Raw genomic sequence first — 19,554 nt, 5'->3', positions numbered from 1 at the left:
TTGCAAATTAGCGGTGGATTTTCACTATTAATAAAAGTTTGTACATTTGTCGACTTTTTTCGAGGGGGTTGATTTTAACTGTTAGGTTTGGAGTCTCAAGCCAGTAACCATTTAGAGCTATGAATAGCAATGCTTGAAAATTTTTGAAATACAGTATTGACGAATGTGTGATAATACGATTGCCCGGTTCGTGTCCAAGAACTACGGTAATAAATTACAAAAATTAAATTGAAAACTATTATAAATATTTTTTATATTCAATAATTAAATATTATAAATAATTGTAAAGACTAAACTAAGCTCTCGATAATTGGCTGGACCTGCCGGAACTCAGAAACGTCACGTGACCTAGTAACATCACGACTTGCAGTATTGACTTTAAAATAATAAATTGCTGACTCACACGTATATATTTAATTTATATTGTTACCATTTTTTTTTTATCGCTGATGCTATTTCTGAATGAGTACTTATATATAGGCTCACCGGGACAATACCGGCTTTGACAAGATATCCCGGCGTCCCACCTGGCATACACACATGGGTCAGTAACCTCGGTGACCTAACCAGTCTTGCATACTGACCCTCGCGACTGCTGCTGATGAATCATTAATTAATGAATTGTTTTTTCTGTTGTGTTGTTATAATAAACTAAAATACATATCTCTCGTTGGAAAAATGTGAAAATTGTATCCTTCATGAGAGCACGAGGGTTCAAAGGTTAGAAACGTCATTTCATGGAACTACAGAGCTCGCTGCACAAAGTTTGCTTTCATTAATTTTGGGGAATTTTCGGCAATTTTGGTCAGTTATAGAAGTTTTCTGCGCTGTATTACAGAAAAACCGGTTAAACTGTAGATTGGACGGTAATTCATTAGTTATTTATAGAATGATCGGTATTGTGTGAGCGAAATAATGACCGAATTCCTAGATCCATTGAGCCAAGCTGCGGCAGCCAACTCGGATGAAAGCGATGACGAAATACCGGGAAAAGAAACGGAACTAGCGGAAAAGCAGGAAACCACTGAAGTACGGTAGATGATGGAGATTTATTTGATGAAGAAGGGAAAACTGAGGAACAAGAATTGGTCAGTTAGGTTTTTTGTATTCATTCATCTTTTCAGATTTTTTTTTATTCATTTAATTTTTTTATATTTGGTTAAATGAATGTTAGGAAGAACAATTATGAAGCTCACTTTGCAGCTCCAGAGACATTCTCTCGTTTCAGAGAATCTCATTTTGCTGATGAATAAACACCCCTCCTTTGGGGGATGTTTTGACATGTTGTTCCTCAATATTGGTAAAAATACACTAAAATGAAGTTGCGCAAAAATCTACAAAGACAGTACAGTACGGCACACTATTCGAATTACAAGAGTTTCCCTCCATTTAATTCAATAAAACAAACACTCCCAAGTGTCTCACAAATGAGGGACGTCTGGCACGACGGCTGATAGTCATATTGCGCCATGCTTGTCTCAGTAATAACCTTAAATAATCGTGGCCATCATGTGACCAAAAATTTTTTTTTTCCTGAAAACTCTCAAATGCAACGGTAAAAAAAAATTTCCTTAGGTAAATCGGGTTATTTTTCCATAGGAATTCAATGATGACATTTTTAGATTGCGCTTCTTTGTAGTATTTTGCGCAACTTCATTATACTGTATTTTTACTGATATTGAGGTGTATCGGCAACCCAAATTTCTTGATTGAAAAGCGGTATTATAAAATACTAAAACTAAAACAGAAGAAAACATGATAAATTTTGTTTTAGCAGACACGCGATAGATTAAAAACGCTTTTTTAGACATTGTAAATCACAAACTTTGGTGTTATGTTATCTATGGAAGTTTTAGCGTAGTTACTGAAATCGATTCAATCGTGCGATTGATGTACCTTTTTATCCATTTTGAAAACTACCGATAATACTGTCATATTTGAATATACGGCCTCGTTGCCATATTTTGACTCTACTGTTTTCAAATTTTATTAATGGTGTTATTGCTTATTTGAACAGTTACAAAATAGCTAAGTCTGTATTTTCATTAAATAGCTCTCAGAGAACTTTGAGAACCTATGAATCAGGCTACAGACCTGCTCACGTTTGATTAGTGTTTTATCTGCTACCGTATTTCCGGGCGAATAAGTCTACCCGGTGAATAAGACGAGGCCCATTTTTAAGCTTGAAAAAATGGCTTTTCGCATATAACCTGCCAATAAGACGAGTAGTGAAATCGCATCAACATTGTAATCTCGAATTAGCATGCAGAGGCTTTTGAGCGGTCGCTGCCTTTGCATATTGGGTAAAATAGCCTATAATGACTTTTCTTGTAGAGTAATATTCAATCCATAACAACTACGAGAATTCAAACTGTCTTTCAATTTCAATCTAATTGTGTTCAACCTAACTCGCGATTGCGTGTACCATATACGAACATTACCGATCTAAAACAACACGACAATGATAAAAACGTGGGGATTCTATCGAAAAGGTATTTGGTATTTTATGGTACGAATTGAATAATGAGGCGACACCGAAAAAATTATCATACTCGCCTAATAAGACGACCCCCCAAAATCATGCCAAAAATTTGGGTCTAGAGAAGCGACTTATTCGCCGGGAAATACGGTAATTGCTTTTATGAGTGTCTGCACACCGAATTTACCGTCATGGTTTTGCGTTTGTTTGTATATTAAACCACCTATCACCTTTTCTGCAATGCCCAATCTAGCAATCAGTGTAGTTTTTCATGGCTTGGTTTTTCTTGGTGCTTTCATGGCTTCATGAGTATGACTATCGTCGCCAATTTATTACATTCCACTCCTCACATTATCTTTGCATGAGATTGTATTGGTCATTATCAACATAAGTGTTCAAAGTACAACAACCCGGAAGTTTAATACTATCGTGTATTTTGTTTGTTAAGTTTGGCCCAAGCCTCATTTAATTGGGCTTGTGTTTTTGTGTGAGTGCTGGTGGGCAGGCACATGAGATACTTCTCATGTTTTAAACATTTTTATAGTTTTTGCCTGCTTTCCAGAATTCTCCATTTTTAATTTACTTTGTTATGGAGTTTTCAAAATAAACTATCTAACACTATATGTCTCACAAACGAGTGGTGTCTGGCACAATGGCAGATGCACTTTGGATGACTATCCGTACACTATGGAGGCCTTCATTACGCTACTGGGACGTCGTAGTGACATTTTTTTTTGGTGACGTAGTCACTTCAACTATTTATTCTAAATTTATTTTTATTAACAGGACGATGGTGACATCATTGATGGCTCGTTAGCAAAAATTAAAAATCGATATCAAATAACAGAAGACTCTCTATGGAATTTGATGACCAGGAAGATTTGTTCGTAACTGTAGAAAAACTGGAAAAAATCATTCTATCGATGGAGACGTATATTTCATATCAAGTATCTACAAAGGTTTGTGGCTCCAGACTGTATTTCATTGCATGACAAATCCATTTTGCACGCTGGAAAATTCGTAATTGCTCACCAGTCACCATTATATCTGACAGTATTGAATAATCAAAGCTAACAGGTTCTAACATCATAAACTGACCTTTCGGCTTTCGATTAGAAATCAATTTAAAATTATAATTATAAATCATTTTAAACGTGAGGAATTTTGTTACTGTACCTTTAGTTGCGTTCTGTTTGCGAAGATTAATTGACCTTTGACACATGCAAAAAAATGCATCGCCGCCGTCGTTTTGCTAAATAGCAATGTGCGTCAAAGTTGGGATGTTTTGATTAACCTTACACTTCTTTATTCGAGTTCGTTTTCGAATATGGTCATTCTGTCAGTTGAAGTTTGAAATCTAATTTTTCACACTTTTTCGGTAAATTTGAACGCAAGTTCAGACGTTTGCCGTGTCGTTGTCACTGATTGCATGCCAGGTTCTCAATCTTTTTTGTTGAATTTCCCATTTCCCAACCTTTTTTTTATATTTCTATTTTTTGTCTGTTTGGAACATTTTATTCCTCCCGCACTAAGCATAAAAACTACTTAATTTATTTAATTTGTAATATATTACTAACTAGTGTTATGCAGAAGGCGTACTCTCGATTTTGTACAGTTTATTTTTATGTGTGCATAAATAGTAATTTCCCCGTCTCAAAGATCATGTTTACAGTTCCCAAACTGAAATTATTTTTAACTTACTAGATGCCAGACAAGATGAGAAGAAGAAAATTCTTCACTACAGCAGGAATGCATGTAATGTCATCAGATATACGACACTGCAACCAACTAACTCGGGTTTGTCTATTCAACTCCAATCTCAATGCTGAACTGGTTCATATCCTGAAGTCAAATTTAGAAGGTTCCTGTTTGAAGGTAAACTTAATATTGGAAGTTGATAAAAGTATTTCTATTCAAGATCACTACCCGGTAATTGTTCCAACTCGTATCATAGAAATTCGTCCAGCTCAGGTGGTTCTATGTTCTGCCTCAGTGGTTCCCAGTCTTCGTTGAATTCCTTCCCTTCATCAGTTTTGGGACTCTTCGGCAATTGTATACACGAGTCCATCGGTTGAATCATGACGTACTGGGGACTAATCATTGTATAGGGATTGGTTCAGCTTCAAACAAGATTATAAAATGAACTCTTATTGAAGAATCTTTGGCAGTAAAGCAATTTCTTCTTTATAGTATTCATTTGAGCACTGCAAGTTTTAGCTTCCTGCTTCTAGTGTCAGTGGATATCTATTTAGACCACTTTATTCATTTCTCCCACAGCCTTTCTCCCCTCCCTTGAGATTCTTTACTACTGGTTAATCAATTGCTCTGTTGACAATCCTACCATGTTAAAAATTCTTACAGTTCTTATTTATTTCAGTTGGATATACTAGATGTCGGTTTCAATGAGGATCTTGGCACTGCTGGTTGGGTTGAAGTTGGATTAGTTGTTACACAATGTCCGGTGAAGGTATTCAAGCTGTGAATTGCAATCTGACAGCAGAAGGAATGAAAGCATTTAGGGGAAACACTCTCGATGCAAAGGTAAGATGAAACATTGAGCATAAAAAGTAAACAGCATAGAGGCAGTTTGAAGAAAATCTATGAGCTACAAAAAAATTCCGTTCAAGACTCGACTTGGGAGATTTGTGTATTGGTACCTGCTAGAAATGTATCTGCATGATTGGCCATTTTTTTCGGTATCAGCTGAATGAAAGCTATTCATCAGCCAAACTAACTTTGCTATTTCCGCTACCCAAATTCTATATCAACATTTTGAATAATACATGAAGGTATGAAGAAAAATGGCAATTGAAAATTAGTAGATTTTATAATTTCTGAAATACAAGAACGATAGAGGCACAAAATCTTCAATGTAGGAGTTTAACAGGATAAGAAAACATCCTTATGACGTCATACAGTCAACAAAACTAACAGTGTTCATGACATGAAATAGGCGTAGGACCATCTGACCAAGTTTGGTTCAGGCATCAAACTCCTAAAATAAATGGGCAGTCATCAATGCCTTGCATTTTGCTATTAAGATATAATATTGGATTATAGCTGGCGAACTGGCAGGAAGGTTGACACGGACCGGTGGTTGAGAATCGTTGATCTAGACCAGAGGTTCTCAACCTTTTTTCTGTCAAGTACCCCCCGAGTCACGAAACAATCAACGCGAACCCCCGGTAATCAGACACCAAACAAAGTTGTGATATACTGATATATTGACTAACAATTTGTTGCAACACCAATTTATTGACCATATGTAGCTAAATTAAATCGTCTTGTTGATATTGTTGCCCTTGTCGTCTGCCTAGTTAATGAATTCTTAAAATCTCTCCCCAAGTTTCAATAAGCATAATCACTTTTCCAATGCTCGCAGCACGCTGTCTTTAGAGATTTCACAGTTTGTATGCAAAGCCTTAGGTTTCACATTGTTGCATCACAATTACACCAACGCAAGATTAGGGAAAATCTACGTTTCAATTGACGTCTAGTTTCAATGGGCACGCATTTTCCCATGGTAGTAAGAAAGAATATTAAGAAACAGCAACATACAAAAACTCGACTGTCATCCAAGTACCTCTGGAAATCTTCTCGTGAACCCCAGGTTGAGAACCCCTGATCTAGACAGACCCTCTAAATCCAGCACTGCTTTTACTGATATACATTCTGCCTTTATCTATGAATATTCTATCATCTAGGAGAGCTTTATTAACTTTGCGTTGCTGTTTGTGATTTTAAAATGAAAAACCTAATATTTTCAGATAAAGCTCCTGAATCTGGATACTAACAAAGTCAGCAAACTCAGAGATGACGGATTATCTACAATCAGTGAAATTGTTCATCAATGTCAGGTTGAAACATTGGAGATGTTGTTTTGCGACTTCAACAGTGATCAGTTGGAAGGATTCAAAGCATTGATTGCTGATACCGGGGTCCAGTTCATTGTCTAGTAGAATCTACAAACAATGAATCGAATAATCCTTGAAGCCGGGTCATTCGAGCTTTAATTTTTTTCAACTTCAACTGGTTCATTTCTATCAACAAAATTAGTTTCATAGTATTACTTGTTTCCTCTCCATACAAGGCTCAAGCAAGCATCCATTTATACATATGAATCTGCCACAATGCTTAAAGATCAGACACCCTGAACATATCAGGACTCTAGTTCGTGATTTATACAATGTTCCCAACTAAATCTCTCTTCAAGCATTTCATTTTGATTAAAAATATTTTACCATCTTTTACCCTGTTAGCTCACATCCCCAAGTAATAGGATTTGTTTTTGTACAGTATACAGTCATAAAGATTTAAATTTTTTAAAATTGCAAATGGAATTTATCGATACCATATATTGTTTTGGCCTTCACACAGGCGAGTGGGGCCTCTGGTTGAGATATATTGGGAACTGACTTCATAGCAACATTGAAATTGTGAAGTTACTTTATGGACACCCTGTATATTACTTCAGACCATTCAATGCTCGTATTAATAACATTTTCTTCACTTCAGAAATTTAATTAAATATTTGCATTTTCTTATTGCACTGTCCTCATGATCAGTATTTGCTGTATATTGAGCTTCAACCACTGCATGTTTATTTTTAATGTTCTGTTCAATGGATTTCAGACATTTTTTTGCATATTTTACAATTTTTCATATTATTATTATTGAAGTATGTATCCAACTAAATTCCAAGTTTCAATTTGACTTAAAATATCTTTTCATCATATTCACTGTCAATGGGTTCGCAAATTGGGGATGGATTTTCACTATTATTAAAAGTTTATACATTTTGTCGACTTTTTTCGAGGGGGTAGATTTTAACTGTTTGTACATTTTGTCGACTTTTTTCGAGGGGGTTGATTTTAACTGTTTGTACATTTTGTGAACTTTTTTCGAGGGAGTTGATTTTAACTGTTTGTACATTTTGTAGACTTTTTCGAGGGGGTTGATTTTAACTGTTTGTACATTTTGTCGACTTTTTCGAGGGGGTTGATTTTAGGCTTGCACGTAATTGACAAAAATCAATTCCGTAATTACGGCCAAATCGATTACGTAATGACCCCGTAATTGCGATATTTTTTTCACACTTTTAAACCTATCATAACAACCAATTTAATCCACTTCTATTCCGAATGGGACATCGACAGTTGGGACAGTTTGGTTTTCATATTTCCGCCAGTACTACACGCCGGCGACAGATGCTAAAGACAAATATCAAGGAGTGAATTCAAAATTAATTTTATTCTGATTTTTATCTTTTGTGTTAGCTTTGATTTTCCTTCATCAACTTTATCACCCAATTTTATGCGATCAATTTTATCATTACCAACACTGGTAAGTGGTAATATATTTATGAAACGATAGTTGACTTTTTAAAATCGTATTAACGTATTAATACGAGTTTCGTATTAAATAAAAATTCCGGGTTTCTAATTTATAAATCAACGACGAGCGTATTCTCTCGTTTGATTATACTTGCGCTTGCCTCGCAACGAAGACTTGTTATTGTACCGTTTTTTACATTATCCGACTTTACTACCTAGTTAGCATTTTATAATAATTATTGATGCCGACTTATTGACGATATTCCGATTACCATGCTTCATTTTACATTAAATCATTTCGCGGCCTAAATGTTATAACATTATTTACGATAAATTTAGATCAAATATTAATTATTTGCGCATTATTTAAAATACCGTACTTATATGACATGCCTTCTCCGAAAATACAAAGTTATATCGCAAAACAATGCATTTGGTGACATTTATTTTGCACTCTCGAAAATATTAATTTACTTTTCTAACTCAAGTCGACAATCCTATCGGCTAAGATTGACACAAGTTTGGTCGAGTACCGGTGGTATTTGAGTCGACGATAAATCAAAATAAGTTGCCGCATTTGGTAAAGACCTAAAGATATTGTAAAGACATATTTGGCCGAAATAGTGCGAGGCATTGTGAAAACAAGGCCAAGTCCGGACAGATATATAACGATAAAAGCGGTAACAGAACATCAAGATTTTGTAATAGAAAATGGATCTCGCGCAGAATGAACATGGGAAATCCCGAATTTTTGTCGTTTCTCTGCCTTCTGAATCGCTTTACCGATGCCGAAAAGACTAAGTTGCGTTGGTTCATTACGCAATTTCTCTTCCGTCGTCATATTGCTGTTTGATAAGCGCGACATTAATTATCACGGCATTTACAAATAGACCATGTTTGGTAAGTTGTCTCTTACATTCTTTAGTCATTTCACCCGAAGAAGTTGAAACCAGGTGTGTTGGCGTCCATCGGTCTCAACACAATTCTATCCCATATCTACGCTTAATATGTACATTTGCCATGCTAGATAAGTTGATAATAGGTTAGTACAGGGGTGTCAAACTCATGGGTTCTCGTGGGCCGCATTGCAATTTTGGAATTATTCAAAGGGCCGCAAACATTTCTGGTCAATTTTTAATAATGTATACTTGAAGTATATTTTTAGACAGGTGTAGTTTGTGACATATATTGTGATGCAATTAAACAGCCGAATAGAGTTTTGTTATTTTCTTGAATTTTAAATGCCATTTACATATTAATTTTCCCATTTTACTATTATTTAAATTCACTGTATTTATTACATAAAATCATAAATTTTTATGTGCAACTATCCAAATCATTTTTGAACAAAGTTTTGATAAAGAAAGAATAATACATACACTAAAAATGACTTAATCTAAATATATACCCTCAAAATTTACAAAAATACTAAAGAATAAACTCAGTGTTTTTTTTTATTACATATGTCCTGACGTTTGGCATCTGTTTTGTGCCACCAGCTCACTATTATCAGATTTTACAATAGCAACTCTAATTAACGAGGTCACATGATCATCGGTTACTCTGGATCGTTGAGAATGTTTGATTAATTTCAGTAAAGCAAAAATATTACGTTTATCTTTTCATGTATAGATCAGTAAACAAGCAAATGACTGACTTTTCGGATCAGACATTTCCCGCCACATTTCGCGACATTTCCTACCATCAATTTCACTTTGAAAAATGTAATATATATATATATTTAGATAAAAAATATATATAAAAATATTACAATTATTGTTAAGCGTTCGAGGGCCGCATTGGAAGTTCTCTGGGCCGCATGCGGCCCGCGGGCCGCGAGTTTGACACCCCTGGGTTAGTAAATGGCAACGCGTTCTCCATCTGCGTAACAAGAGAGATAAAAACGGCTGCGAATACCGGGACTCTAACTTCTTCTATCGATTAAACTTTAATTTTTTACAGTCGACGGAATTGACTGCTCTAAAGAGAGCTCGTTTCAATCGCGAAAGCGCTCCACCAATAATTACGAATTTACGTAATTCGTAACTTCGCTTCCGTAACTCGAAATAATTCCGTAAATTACGTGCAAGCCTAGTTGATTTTAACTGTTTGTACATTTTGTCGACTTTTTTCGAGGGGGTTGATTTTAACTGTTTGTACATTTTGTCGACTTTTTTCGAGGGAGTAGATTTTAACTGTTTGTACATTTTGTCGACTTTTTTCGAGGGGGTTGATTTTAACTGTTTGTACATTTTGTCGACTTTTTTCGAGGGGGTTGATTTTAACTGTTTGTACATTTTGTCGACTTTTTTTTCGAGGGAGTTGATTTTAACTGTCTGTACATTTTGTAGACTTTTTTTCGAGGGGGTTCATTTGAACTGTTTGTACATTTTGTCGACTCCAATCCAGGCTCAAGCCAGTAGCCATTCAAAGTTAAGGATTTCAATGCTTGAAGATCGGATGAATCTGACTAATCAGGAATCTAATGAATTATCCTTATTTTAGTTCTATTACGAGTTCAGGCACTAGCCAAGTGACTCCCGTATTATTTGTATCTGAAATTATGGCCTAACCTGGTACACCAACAGCGTTCCGGTGTCCGCCATCTTAGTTCACGTACTTTGGGAGTACCAAAGTGTCGATGCGTTTACTAGCACAAGCAAATATTTTCCTGGCCAGATTAGATTTTCACAATAATATTATCCCTTTGCCCTAACTGAGGGGTGTTCAACCTTTATTGCAGGAGCGCCAGATACAAGTAACTAGGTGAAGCCAGTCTTATTCAACATAGCCTTTCTAGTAGCCTAGTTGCAGGCACAAAAAATTGTTTCTTTATGTTAATGATCTTACGGCATTGTTAAGGGTTCTTGCAATATTGGCGAGTTGTAACGCTCAAATTTCTGGAAAAAAATGCTATTCAAATTTATTTTCACACAGACTTTAAACGAATTCAATGAGAAATACGTTTTCATAATATTATGTATTTTGCTAGTTAGTTTAGCTAATATGGCAGTGGCACTCAGATATTGGTATAGGTTTTGCGGCGCAAAGAGATTGGAATTAATCGCACGTACCAGATTAACTAAACTAAACTCTCCGCGGGCGGCACAAATTTTCCTTGCGGGCCGCAGTTTGCACACCCCTGCCCTGACTCCTTAATAATATCCATGAACATCGCAGCCAAATTAGCAGAGAAACCGTCAAACAACTTCGTGGTTACCACCTACCAGGTAAATTTACAGCAAGACTAGCCCAATCAGTCGACCCTGTTTGGCGATATATGGAATGAACGCATGTTAACGAATCGAAAAGATGTCATACACACTGAGAAATAAAATACCATAAATTTTGTTTTATGAGTCTTGCAACAAATAAAAATTGTACCTATAAAGAAGAATAAAAGAAATTCTGTGTACCTAGGGCACAAAATGTGGATATTTGTAGAAAGCCCCCGCCAATAATGCAAAAATTTAAAATACCGGAAAACACTGCCACGTTTAGAAATAACAACATTAGCATTTATCCAGTCAGGATTGAGAAGGATTTGAATTTTCAGTTTAAACTGAATTCTTTACCCCAACCCTAACGGGACAGGGCTTTCTACAAAAGATTCCAAAATACTCTCGATTGCCGTCATTAACAATACTGTACATACTGTTAATTAAGTAAGTATACATAAGTTGATTTAACACCCTTTTGTGCATTATAGGTTTCAAATTAGCCTTGTTAAAATTACTCGCGGGTCCGCATACGAATTTATCTCTGATTATGAGGAAATATAAGCTAATTATTGCAATGTACATCATACATACAATTCCATCTCTGGAGCATCAATTTTTAATCCCGTTTCATTCAGGATGAATAATTATTATTGGTTGGAGATTACGTGCTTGTTTAACGGTACTTCCGTAGTATGTGTACCAGGTTAGGTTTAGGTCATAATTTTGTTCCAATTTTACCTATTTTAGTTGTATTACGAGTTCGGGGACTATCTGCGTTAGCCAAGTGAATATACATACCCCTGCGCATAGGCTAAATTAAATAATATGAAACATTTCGCTTCGTTCGATAATTAAGGCTCGGTTGGCCGTTCGAAGAACTCGTGAACGGGTTATGGCACAACAAAAAAAAATCCACAAAGTTTCCAATGAATTTCATTCCTAGTGAAACTATTTTTGTATTATCTCGCCTAAGAGAACACAAACAACGCAGCAGAAAATTAATTCGAAGCGTTAAAAAAATGTTGAAATGTGCGAGGATTAGGTGTATTATACTTTTTAATATGTTTGGGCGTATAATGCAGATTATTCATTTTTAATATATGAATATAAATTCGAAGATATATAGGATAAATGTCTTTTGAATCGAGAATTAACGTATTACCAAGGATACAACGATGTATAACATAGTTTCCAATATTTAGAAATCTGGAATCGCCTTAAAGTACAATATTCAAAACGATACTACTACACTACGAAATAAATCGGTTGTTTGGATAGAATACTTACTCGACTACCTACGAAGCTAGGTTGCAACTTAGCATTATTTTAACAATTATACCATGTACAGTGATCATGAATAATAGAAAGACGACGAAAGAAAATTAACATCACAAAAAATAAGAAATCAAAGTGAAAAAACAGCCATATCACAATATATTAAATATAAACAGCAAAACGTAGTATATGTACCGGGTTAGGATGGCGAACACATGTGTACCAGGTTAGGTTAGGCCATGATTTTATTCCAATTTTCCTTATTTTAGTTCTATTACGAGTTCGGGGACCAGCCAAGTGAATCCCGTAGTATTTGTACCTAAAATTATGGCCTAATTCTAAGTTGGTACACATTGGTACTACGTTCCAGTGTCCGCCATCTTGGTACGCATACTTCAGGAGTACAGTAATTACTATGATGCCGATGGGAAATAATTCAACTGACCCTATCCCTCTCTCGAATCAGTTTTTTTTTGCGTTTTCACAATCACAATAATTTAACTATTGTTAAATTCATGAGTATGACTATCGTCGCTAATTTATTACATTCCACTCCCCACATTATCTTTGCATGAGATTGTATTGGTCATTATCAACGTAATTGTTAAAAGTACAACAGCCCGAAAGTTTAATACTATCGTGTATTTTGTTTGGCCCAAGCCTCATTTAATTGGGCTCGTGTTTTTGTGTGCGTGCTGGTGGGCAGGCACATGAGATACTTCTCATGTTTTAAGCATTTTTATAGTTTTTGCCTGCTCTCCAGAATTCTCCATTTTTAATTTATGTTTGTTATGGAGTTTTCAAAATAAACTATCTAACACTATGTGTCTCACAAACGAGTAGTGTTTGGCACAATGGCAGATGCGCTTTGGATGACTATCCATACACTTTGGAGGCCTTTATTACGCTACTGGGACGTCGTAGTGACATTATTTTTTGGTGACGTAGTCACTTCAACTATTTATTCTAAATTTATTTTATTAACAGGACGATGATGACATCATTGATCTCGTTAATGATGGCTCGTTAGCAAAAATTAAAAATGAATCGATATCAAATAACAGAAGTCTCTCTACGGACATTGATGACCAGAAAGATTTGTTCGTAACTGTAGAAAAACCGGAAAAAAACATTCTATCGATGGAGACGTATATTTCATATCAAGTATCTATAAAGGTTTGTGGCTCCAGACTGTATTTCATTGCATGACAAATCCATTTTGCACGCTGGAAAATTCGTGATTGCTCACCAGTCACCATTATATCTGACAGTATTGAATAATCAAAGCTAACAGGTTCTAACATCATAAACTGACCTTTCGATTAGAAATCAATTTAAAATTATAATTATAAATCATTTTAAACGTGAGGAATTTTGTTACTGTACCTTTAGTTGCGTTCTGTTTGCGAAGATTAATTGACCTTTGACACATGCAAAAAAACGCAAAACAAACCAGGGTTACTGTCTCGTGTCGGGGGAACAGTCAAGTCCGCTGCATCGGTGGGGTCATCGATTAGGTCAATAGGTCGTGACTCTGAGTTTGCCGAAATGTCAGACCATGTTGCCACATTCCGTGAACAAATGGCTGTAACTGATAGAGTAGCGGAGCGTTTGCTGAATGAAGAAAAAGGTCGGGCTATTTATTTGCTCACCCACTTCTTTGTTCCTGGGTGTTAGGTCATTACCATTACCGTTTCACGGCTGACGCTTTTTAACGTTGCCATGACGAAAAATTTTTGTGTAAATTTTTTACCACCTTGTAGCTGAATTGCAAGAACTGTCTGTTAAACTGTCAACGGCTTCTTGTAAAAGGCATATTCGAGATTAAAAAAATGAATTTGCAAATCCTTGCTCTCGCTTATAAGCCGACTCTACGTAACACGCCTCACATAAAATAGTTGCAGAAGAGAATTAATGAAAATGATAGCCATCATTGTTATATGTATCTTACTTTTGTTACTAACAGTGTCTCAAAATCCTTCAAATTCATTCTCACTTTCCCTGTCAAATTACCCAAAGAGATTTATGCTGTCCTACAATGCATATATGATGATAGTTATGCGCGTATTGCCGACCCCTTACTTCTTTGAGTTTCAAACAAGAGTCTGTACTCCCAAAGTATGTGGACCAAGATGGCGTACACCGGAAGTATGTGTACCTGGTTAGGGTTAGGCCATAATTTTATTTCGATTTTTTTTATTTTAGTCCTAATACAAGTTCGGGAACTAGCCAAGTGACTCCCGTAGTATTTGTACCTGAAATTATGCCCTAACCCTAACCTGGTACACATATTACGTTCCGATGTCCGCCATCTTGGTTCACATACTACGGGAGTATACGTTCCGATGTCCGCCATCTTGGTTCACATACTACGGGAGTACCCGAGAGTCTTATAATAAAAATGTTCTATTTTTCAGAACTTGTCAACGAGTTGAAAGAATACGCTCCTACGTACTCAGCATGGGCTTCAACAGAGAACCAAGTCTTAGCATCAATTAGTACGTCAGTTTCAAAGTGTGGATTTTACTACGTTTCGCACATTTATCAAAATTGAGTTCCGAGATGATCATTAGGCAGTTGTTCGCCATCTATTGGGTGGAATTATTCTGAATCCTGATATTGAAAGCAGTCTCGTAACAAACTTTTCTTCTGGTAAGTTAAATGTATTGTTATGTCTTACTCTTTTATACCATATTTGGACCTCCTGTGTGTACCGGTTAGGATTCAGGTTGTGTGACATTTTGGTGCACATACTTCTGGAGCACCCCATATTTGAATTTGTTCGACATCTTAATTTTCATGGGTTTGAAAAAAGTTGACAAGACTGATTTATTGTATATTGAATTGTGACATACAATCTGGCGAAGGAGAGCCAGGCCTGTAGTTATGCTATTTGTACTGCCCTATAACTATGGCCAATCTAGTATTTTGTTAGCTCCTAATAAGTCCCACTGGATGCAAACCCCCGTCTCAAAGATCATGTTTACAGTTCCCAAACTGAAATTATTTTTAACTTACCAGATGCCAGACAAGATGGGAAGAAGAAAATTCTTCACTACAGCAGGAATGCATGAAATATCATCACATATACGACGCTGCAACCAACTAACTCGGGTTTGTCTATTCAACTCCAATCTCAATGCTGAACTGGTTCACATCCTGAAGTCAAATTTAGAAGGTTCCTGTTTGAAGGTAAACTTAATATTGGAAGTTGATAAAAGTATTTCTATTCAAGATCACTAATTGTTCCAACTCGTATCATAGAAATTCGTCTAGCTCAGGTGGTTCTATGTTCTGCCTCAGTGGTTCCCAGTCTTCGTTGAATTCCTTTCCTTCATCCATTTTCGGACTCTTCGGCAATTGTATACACGAGTCCGTCAGTTGAATCATGGCGTACTGGGGACTCGAATGGACTTGGTTTCAATGCTTTAATTGGTGAACCTGACACAGTTAAAATTTGATTTGAATCGTTTTCATTCGAGACTTGACTTGGACTCTGGAGATTTATGTACTGGTATCTACTAGAGATGTATCAGGTATTGGTATCTGCAATATTGGCCATATTTTCGGTATCAGCCAAATGAAGGCCAATCTTTCCAATATTTCCCGTTTTCGATCTGATCCAGAATGTTTAAAAAAAATTAACTTGGTATAAGGGGTTCAAATTTCTTTTGCATGGTGGAAACATGTTTGCGGTATATACCTTGTTAACTCTTAAGCCATGACCGCCCCATAGCTAGTGTTGCAGAAAACCAACTAGGTAATCATCGCATACGGATTGGTTCAGCTTCAAACAAGACTATAAAATGAACTCTTATTGGAGAATCTCTGGCAGTAAAGCAATTTCTTCTTTATTGAAGTCATTTGAGCTTTGCAAGTTTCAGCTTCCTGCTTTTAGTGTCAGTGGATATCTATTTAGATCACTTCATTCATTTCCTCCCACAGCTTTTCTGCTTGGGATTATTAATCAATTGCTTTGTTGACATTCCTACCATGATAAATAGTCTTGAAGTTCTTATTTATTCCAGTTGGATGAACTAGATGTCAGTGGCAATGAGGATCTTGGCACTGCTGGTTGGGCTGAAGTTGGATTAGTTGTTACACAATGCCAGGTGAAGATGTTCAAGGCTCGGCGTTGCAATATGACAACAGAAGGAATGGAAGCGTTCAAGGAATACACCGCAATGCAAAGGTAAGATAAGATGAAACATTGAGCATAAAAAGTAAACAGCATAAAGGCAATTTGAACAAAATCTTCAAGCTACAAAAAAATTCCGTTCAACACTCGACTTGGACTTGGGAGATTTGTGTATTGGTACCTGCTAGAGATGTATCTGCATGATCGGCCATTTTTTCGGTATCAGCTGAATGAAAGTATTCATCAGCCAAACTAACTTGGCTATTTCTGCTACCCAAATTCTATATCAACATTTTGAATAATACATGATGATATGAAGAAAAATGGCAATTGAAATTAGTAGATTTTATAATTTCTAAAATACAAGAACTATAGAGGCACTAAATCTCCAATGTATAAGTTTAACAGGATAAGAAAACATCTTTATGACGTCATACAGTCCACAAAACTAACAGTGTTCATGACTGTTCATGAAATAGGCGTAGGACCATCTGACCAAGTTTTGTTTAGGCATCAAACTCCTAAAATAAATGGGCAGGCCATCAATACCTTGCATTTTGCTATCAAGATATGATATTGGATTATAGCTGGCGAACTGGCAGGAAGGTTGACACGGACCGGTGGTTGAGAATCGTTGATCTAGACCAGGGGTTCTCAACCTTTTTTCTGTCAAGTACCCCCCGAGTCATGAAACAATCAACGCGAACCCCCGGTAATCAGACACCAAACAAAGTTGTGATATACTGATATATTGACTAACAATTTGTGGCAACACCAATTTATTGACCATATGTAGCTAAATTAAATCGTCTTGTTGATATTGTTGCCCTTGTCGTCTGCCTAATTAATGAATTCTTAAAATCTCTCCCCAAGTTTCAATAAGCATAATCACTTTTCCAATGCTCGCAGCACACTGTCTTTAGAGATTTCACAGTTTGTATGCAAAGCCTTAGGTTTCACATTGTTGCATCACAATTACACCAACGCAAGATTAGGGAAAATCTACGTTTCAATTGACGTCTAGTTTCAATGGGCACGCATTTTCCCATGGTAGTAAGAAAGAATATTAAGAAACAGCAACATATAAAAACTAGACTGTCATCCAAGTACCTCTGGAAATCTTCTCGTGAACCCCAGGTTGAGAACCCCTGATCTAGACAGACCCTCTAAATCCAGCACTGTTTTTACTGATATACATTCTGCCTTTATCTATGAATATTCTATCATCTAGGAGAGCTTTATTAACTTTGCGTTGCTGTTTGTGATTTCAAAATGAAAAACCTAATATTTTCAGATAAAGCTCCTGGATCTAAGTCGGAACCAAGTCAGTGAACTCGGAGATGAAGGATTATCTGCAATCAGTGAAATTGTTCATCAATGTCAGGTTGAAACATTGGGGATGGAATATTGCTTCTTCAACAAGGATCAGTCGGAAAGATTCAAAGCATTGATTGCTTATACCGGGGTTGAGTTCATTGTCGACTAGAATCCACAAACAATGAATCAAACAATCCTTGAAAGCCATTCATACATTCATATGCATCTCTCTTGCATCCAAATGAACTGAGCAAATCCGGACTTTAATTTGTGTTCTACAGTACTTTCTCTCGTAAATTTTCTTCTCACAATTCCATTTTGCCATTGAAACATATTTGCAGTTAACAAAGCCGCAAATAGTGGGTTTATTTTTATTAACAAATCCAAGCACATCTCGTTAAAGTTTCCATTCCACAATGTGGATCTTCTTCTCTGCTCTGTATCCCATTAGGATATGTATTTGCACAACTATTCATTGCTCACATTACCTTCTCTCAGACCTTTATCACATACTGAATATTTTGAGATAGAATAAATCCCAAGTGAATTTACAGAAAAGGGTTTCGTTTCGATTAAAAATATTGTTTCATCATATTCACTGTAAACAGATGTGCAAATTGACGTCAACTTTTGGCATTCATCAGTAATACAGTTGATTGAGCTCCCATATTATGGTGCGATAATTTTATATCCGCTTATCTGTTATGCGTGTGAGCTTTTTCTATTCAATACTTGCATTCCGCATCATCGCTTATCCTTCCTCGTATCTTGTATCATGAGTGAAATATCTTTTACTGTTTTTTTATATATCGCTTTTTCCATTCAGTGCTTATTAGCTACAATCCTGAAAAAATGTTAGTTTTTGAGCCTATGTAAGATGGGATAGGATTTACATATCGGGGAAGAGAAAAGCCGATAACAACCACGGCCTCTCATCCGTTTACCAGTTCATGCCGGGTATGGGATTATGTAGTCAGTTACTTGTTTTCGGAAGCATGGACTTGATGGTCGAGAGAACAGTAATTGAAAAATTGTTATGTGAATCACCCTACGGCGGCCAGGAGTCGAGCAATCCTCTCGTCTATAATTATCCCTGCATGGGATTCGGAGGTGAGGTGGCGAGCGTATTCTTACTGGTCTGAATGAGATTTTCCTCGTGCGTTTAATCAAAAATGTCCGGATAAAAGTTTCGTTTCCAAGGACGTAGCTTAAACACACGCGGATAGTTCCAATTTTTTCACAATTTCTCCGTCATCCAACGCGCAAATTAAATCTCTGAGATATAAGCAACTATTCCCATGAACAAGCCATTTTTAATCTGTAACTGCGGAAGCCTTCGGTAGTTTAGTGAACATATTTTTAAATATTAGACACAGTATAAAGCACTTAGGCAGGATTGCCGCAGCTCTTGCCTAATTAATTCAACTGACAGTTTTGATGACCGGTCATATCAGTACCCTGCGTTTTACAGCTCAGCAATTTTGCATGTTTGCTCTTGTGCAAGCCTATTCTATCAGCGGATATTCTGGGCTCTTTCCGGCTTGTTTTTATCTTTTTCGTACTTAATTTCATGGTCATACGAGTAGATTCAATCAGTGACGCAGCCGGGAACCCCTTTTGGAAAACTGAAAAGTCGCCAATAAGTTTCCGGCAAGGCGATCTTGTTTGGCTATATATATGGAATAATTACACGTTAACAAATTGAAACGATGTCATACACACTGAGAAGTAAAAAACCATAAATTTTGTTTTATGAGTCTTGCAACAAATAAAAATTGTACCTATATTACA

At 36.3% G+C, this 19,554-nt stretch overlaps 2 protein-coding genes across 7 annotated transcripts in view; both read left to right on the top strand.

Moving 5' to 3' along the window:
* LOC120341408 (uncharacterized) overlaps positions 1–19,554 on the top strand; it is a 112,394-nt gene that overhangs the window by 60,098 nt on the left and 32,742 nt on the right. The gene's annotated exons all lie outside the window — the stretch shown is intronic.
* LOC144424382 (uncharacterized) lies at positions 316–19,355 on the top strand. Of its 6 annotated transcripts, none has more exons than XR_013476676.1 (5): positions 318–1,088; positions 3,266–3,438; positions 4,184–4,354; positions 4,857–5,020; positions 16,337–16,433. XR_013476676.1 is itself a non-coding variant. In XM_078113659.1 (4 exons), the coding sequence occupies exons 2-4, from the start codon at positions 3,337–3,339 to the stop codon at positions 17,930–17,932; spliced, it is 465 nt and encodes a 154-aa protein (XP_077969785.1). In that variant the 5' UTR covers positions 316–1,088; positions 3,266–3,336; the 3' UTR covers positions 17,933–19,355. The 6 variants fall into 6 exon arrangements, 2 of the variants coding, with proteins under 2 accessions (XP_077969785.1, XP_077969788.1); XR_013476674.1 differs by lacking the exon at positions 16,337–16,433 and adding an exon at positions 17,741–17,877 and having other exon boundaries at positions 319–1,088; XR_013476670.1 differs by lacking the exon at positions 16,337–16,433 and adding an exon at positions 6,247–6,386 and having other exon boundaries at positions 319–1,088.

This window comes from Styela clava, chromosome 1 (genome assembly GCF_964204865.1).
Source record: "Styela clava chromosome 1, kaStyClav1.hap1.2, whole genome shotgun sequence".
Taxonomy (NCBI): Eukaryota; Metazoa; Chordata; class Ascidiacea; order Stolidobranchia; family Styelidae; genus Styela; species Styela clava.
The sequence above is the reverse complement of the archived record's forward strand: the minus strand, read 5'-3'. Positions and strand labels throughout refer to the sequence as shown.

Coding starts and splice junctions, on each gene's coding strand:
- LOC144424382 (XM_078113659.1), top strand. CDS start 3,337: ATGGAATTTGATGACCAGGAAGATTTGTTCGTAACTGTAGAAAAACTG. Junction 3,439..4,183: donor CATATCAAGTATCTACAAAG/GTTTGTGGCTCC, acceptor TTAACTTACTAG/ATGCCAGACAAGATGAGAAG. Junction 4,355..17,740: donor TAGAAGGTTCCTGTTTGAAG/GTAAACTTAATA, acceptor TAATATTTTCAG/ATAAAGCTCCTGGATCTAAG.